We start from the raw sequence: 5229 nt of genomic DNA, 5'->3' as shown, positions 1-5229 counted from the left end.
CAATAAATAAATTCAACTAATAACAAAGTATAAAATTTTAATCTATATATTTAAACAAAAAGCATGCTTATTACTTAAATTTTGTTTTTTCCTACGACTTTTAACATTTATTTAATGTATTGTTAAATTTCAAATGCGTCAAATGTATTCTTAATTTGAAGAAGAAAATGAGATTGCAAGAATATGAGATGGCTAGCGGAGCATAGGATTAAGTGGAAGTGTTCAAGTAAAGCTACGTTGGGAATTTATGCAGGCCAAAAGTATTGGGCTAACCAGTGCCTCTCAAGCAACTAAATATACCCATCCATCCCTCAAAACTCACAGGATACGCAACTAGGTCAGCAGCTAAAAGAGTCAAAAGGACTCATGACAGTTCAGGTTCAGTCAAAAAGGACAACATTCATAATTGTCGACAATATCTCAGCCTCTTCTAACGGTTACATGCACCTACCACTCCTGCTTTTCGCAAAGGTGCTCCGAGATGTGTCTCAAATCAGAATTATAAAAGAAATCAAAAGAAAAGGATGGAGCCAACGTGAAAAGAAAGGAAAAATAGACGATGCCACCTAAATCTAGCCAACTTCAATGCCCACATTAAGGCAACATTGTGGAAACTAGAGCCTCGTAAATAAAGCAGTGGCAAGCAAGTTTGAACAGGCAGCGATGGCAACAAAATCTAGCCAATATTGTCGAAACCAGAGCCTCGTAAATAAGCAGTGGCAAGTTCAGCAGACTTGGTTGTTGCAACACAAATTCAACATCTAGCAGCTTCAAAGTGAAGATCTTTTGGCCATATTATAAACTACTGCAGTCATCGGAATGATGCCTCTATTTTCATTTTGTCATGAAGGGTCACCACCAAGTTATGGGCATCATCCAGCAGCTTCCAAACATCAAGGTGTCCTGCCATGCCATTACATTCCTTAATGATCTCGTCCATGCTGCTATACTTCTCAATAATCAATTTCCTCCTCTGTAAAACTGAAGCTGCTATTGCGTAAAGCAACAAATCGTCTGTGGGTGGAGCACGCTGCCTAATTCTGCTCCATGCAGATTTCCCAATACCTGCTCTGATTGCTGCTTGATCTGCCCACATCACTTCCCATAGGCAAAGAGTTTGTTCAAATGTCAACTCCCTTCTAAACAATACCACCACCATCCTATACACAAAAAAGCAATCCTCTGCCTGGAGCTTCTGCAAATGCCTAAACAGGTGGCCATCCTTGAACTTGATAATTTTTGCAACTATATCAAGTTGCCTCCTAATACCCACCTCATCAAGCCTGAAATTCTGCCGAGCCTTCTTCATGAATCCAACAAAACACCAGAAAGCCTCGTGATCTTCTGGTATAACACTAACTATAGGAGATAGCAGATCACTCATACCCTGGCAGTAGCCAATTTCAGGGTCATATAAAGCATATGCTTCAAGAATAGCAACTAGTCGAGCAGCATGAAAGATTCTGCTGGCATCTAGGTGACTATAATCCTTCAAGCCAACAGCCTCAGCAGATCGATGTGCTCTACTGTCAGGTACAACAGCTTGAGAAGGGGAGTATGGCATCCATTCTGCGTTGGCACGTACAGCATCGAGTCGGATGATCCTTTGCCATGTGGCAAAATCTTCATTACTCCATAGCTTTGATGGGACTTTCATTAAGGAGGGAGAAGAATTTTCCTTGGGGGTCTTGGAATTGTTCTCTTCCTGACCATCATCAGAAGGAAATGTCTGAATTATCTCAGGACCTTCTGAGGAGTCTGAATCAGTAGAATCAGTATCCAGTGCGGAGGCATCAGCATTGCTGATGTTTGGAACATCATCTCCTTCCAACAGGGCACTAGATGGATCATCTGATTCAACATCTGGGCTCCGATCCTCACTAGAAAGTGATTCCCTGGCACTTGTTGCATCTTCAGAACTAGGAGAGCCATAATCTTGAATAAAACTCCCACCATCTCCTTCATAACTGATTTCACCTATCTCATTTAACTTAAAGCTTCCATTGCTGTGCTTTAGCAGTTGCCTGCATTGTCTGCGTAGTTTCTCATACTCCTTTCTGCATTTAAAAGATGAAGCATAAAATTAACATTATCTAAAAAATTAACAAACAGAAAAGGAAACTACACACAAGATAAAGATTTAAATGCTGGAATAACATTATGGATTGAGCAAGAATTTTGTATATGCTTACCTATTTTGAGTTTTAATACCATCTCTTTTTTCTTTGGTACTTTCCAAGTCATAGCTGTACAATTGAATATGTAATCAGTAACCATAGAACAGATTGTATACATAAATGAATACATGTAGAAAAGAATGGAAAAAAGTTCAAATGATATAAATAAGGGAGAAGGTAACCAATAACCTACTAATATATGACATCAAGCAAAGAATCAAATTTGGGCTATTATAAATGAGAGATGATTAAGGTTTTTCCCAACCAAGTAATCATTATGAAACATAAAAGATAGCATGCTTACACTCCAAGTAGGAATGGCCAAACTTCAGCTCTGATACTAGGATCAACACCCTGCATTTTATAATGAAATCAATTTCACAGAAAAACACCAAATCAACAAATTTTAAATCTATATAAGCAGATTAGTAAACTCACTCCACTGCGAACTCTTTTCAAGAACTTAATTCCACCATCCCGTATTCTTCCATCTTGGGTAAACAAGTTTTTCCATTGCTGAGGTGAAAGGACATGTTTTCTTTTCCTGCGTGACCATGGTGATTTAAGACGGCCCCTGAAATTTTACCAAAAGGAATTACTGAACACTACTGCTTGTATGTCAATTTTAGAATAGATAATAGACAGCAATCAATCATTTTACAAATAAAGAAAGAAGACACCTATCAGTTAAGAAATTTAGGGAAGAGATAAGGTACAGAAAAAATATATATTCTTCCAGATTAGAAGCAAATCACAGTGCTGCAGTATAACAGATACTTTTTTCAAGCCATTGCGGCTTCCTTCTTTCTCCATGGAAAAAAATTAAGCAAGTGTATCCAGGTTTTAGTAATTTAAACTAGAAAACTATGTGCATGACATTCTGTCACAAATTTCATACATTTTCATTTCATTACTGCTTAGGGATTCCAGAGTAAAATGTAGAACTAACTTATTTGCTTCCTGCCAAAACAATTAAATGCATTCAGTACTAGAAGCCATCAATTTCATAATTAATAACTTATTACTACAATATACAGAAATAAATTTACAATTGAAACTGAATTATATCAAGTTTGAGAAATTCCAATATTACATATTTGTTGCTTTCTGTACTGCTAAATTTAAACAACACAGCCTTAGAAAATTAAAACAGTTGATTTCGAATTCCAATGAGATTACAGCATCACCATTGCCTGTTTCAATGTTTAACCTCAGTATTGAAGAAGTGAGAATTTAAGGGCATGCAATTTAAAAATAAATAAATAAATGAAGAGGACAAATAAAACCAAATTTGTCTTTAAAAACTTGAACACATTGACACCCCTCAGACAATATATCTAGATTAAAGCTTGAAATTGAAATACTTAATGCAGCAGGTTGATTGACAAACGACAAAAATTTAATTAGGGTTGGAAAATAAATATTTTCAGTCTCCAAATGAACACACTCACTAAACATACTCTAGCACAGATCTCCTTTTATAGCTCGGGAAGAAACAAACAAGACAAACAGGGGTTTTGATAACCAATCAAGATCACCATTAAGTAACGTTTTCCCTAAGCTCGGGTGGTGTCTCCACACGCCATTGATTTGACATGAGAAAAGGAATAAGAGGACAAAAAGTTCAAGGCAAGAGGGAAGGAACTTCAGATTAAAGAAATCTCCACCAAAACCGAAAGAGAGATCTGTCTCCCTCTCACAACCTCGTCCCCCTCAACTCCCCCTCTCATTTCACAGACAAATCAGGAATTTCATTTCATTAACTTTCAAAAAAACATTGTTTGCAATTCCACCAAATCAACGATTCAAGCAGCGAAACACACAATCAGACCGAAATGCTGCGGAACAAAGAGAACCAAAACAGAAACACGGAAGCGCGAAGCACAAAAACGCAACACACACAAGCCGATCAACCTAAGCGGACACTGATAGCAACACTGTGGATGCGCAGAAGTGGAGATCTGGCACGAAATAAACACAAAAGTAACAAAAATCTCAGCGCTGAATAAAAAAGCTCAAAAAAAAAAATAACTGAAGCGAGAGCAAGAGAGTGGAAGAAGAACTCACCGATCAGAGGACGAACAAGAAGCTGGTGAGGAAGAAGTGACAACGAATAGAACCGATCGCAGATGGATCCACGACGAGGAGGACGACGACGACGACGATTGCGACGAAGACGACGAGGGAGAGGAATTCGAAGACGACGAAGAAGTATTGTGACTTCGTCTAAGGGGATTCATCTATAACTTCCTTCTATATACACTTTTTGTTTTCCTTTTCAGTGTAACAAAATCGGAACCGTGAACAGTATCCAGTAGCTAGGGTTTTCGCGTTTGCGATTGCGATGCTCTCTCTAATTCCTTCATTCGAGAGAGGTCTTAGGTTTTTACCTAGTGGCGCCGTAGACGAAGACGGCGAGGAGAAGAAGGCCGGCGATGGCAGTGAAGAGCGGCGGCGGAGTGAGCGTGGGCGCGGCCATAACGGAGAAGGTGGCTCGGCCGGCGCCGGAGACGAAGGGAGTGACGTGGTTGGTGGTGAAGTGAGTGGATGTGAGCATGGGGAGTGAAATTACGAGAATGCCCTTTGTGTGATCCCTGTTTGGGTGTTCCTGAATTTGAGAGTGGAGAGAGAGTGGAAGGAAGAAAAAGAGAGAAAGAATTGAAGAGTGAAAGAGGAGAACGAAACCAAAGCAGAATCTAATCTACATGCTTTGGGCATTTTGCTTTCATAGCGGAGGGAAGTGCGAAACGCTGTCGTTTCTTTCTCTCCTTATCACATCATTCAAACTAACTAACTAATCTCAATCTTCCTAGCTACTACAGCCGGAGGTTTCAATTAATTAATAATGGCAAATTATGCCAACAAGATTATCTCCTCTTTCCTCCATTAATTAATGAATTGCCTTCTAATCTAATCTAATCATCGCCTCACACCCTTTATTTCCCATTAAATGCTGCATACCCATACCTACACTACACTACACATCCCTAATGTAATTTCTTTCACCCTTTGCAAAACTTCTTCTTTTTAAATTTAGTAATCATACATCATA

General features: G+C 38.8%; 1 protein-coding gene across 3 annotated transcripts; it reads right to left on the bottom strand.

Moving 5' to 3' along the window:
• Positions 1 to 379: 379 nt before the first annotated feature.
• LOC109816633 (rab GTPase-activating protein 22) lies at positions 380 to 4562 on the bottom strand. Of its 3 annotated transcripts, XM_020381707.3 has the most exons (7): positions 4245 to 4386; positions 4092 to 4138; positions 3076 to 3137; positions 2616 to 2751; positions 2482 to 2531; positions 2193 to 2246; positions 380 to 2057 (listed from the first exon to the last, which is right to left on the bottom strand). In XM_020381707.3, the coding sequence occupies exons 3-7, from the start codon at positions 3081 to 3083 to the stop codon at positions 812 to 814; spliced, it is 1494 nt and encodes a 497-aa protein (XP_020237296.1). In that variant the 5' UTR covers positions 3084 to 3137; positions 4092 to 4138; positions 4245 to 4386; the 3' UTR covers positions 380 to 811. The 3 variants fall into 3 exon arrangements, with proteins under 3 accessions (XP_020237296.1, XP_082933083.1, XP_020237295.1); XM_083076957.1 differs by lacking the exon at positions 4092 to 4138 and having other exon boundaries at positions 4245 to 4375; XM_020381706.3 differs by lacking the exons at positions 3076 to 3137; positions 4092 to 4138 and having other exon boundaries at positions 4245 to 4562.
• Positions 4563 to 5229: the final 667 nt, after the last annotated feature.

The sequence above is a fragment of the Cajanus cajan genome, chromosome 6, assembly GCF_000230855.2.
Source record: "Cajanus cajan strain Asha chromosome 6, NIPB_CcT2T_4, whole genome shotgun sequence".
Lineage (NCBI taxonomy): Eukaryota > Viridiplantae > Streptophyta > Magnoliopsida > Fabales > Fabaceae > Cajanus > Cajanus cajan.
This window is presented reverse-complemented; position numbering and strand designations above follow the sequence as displayed.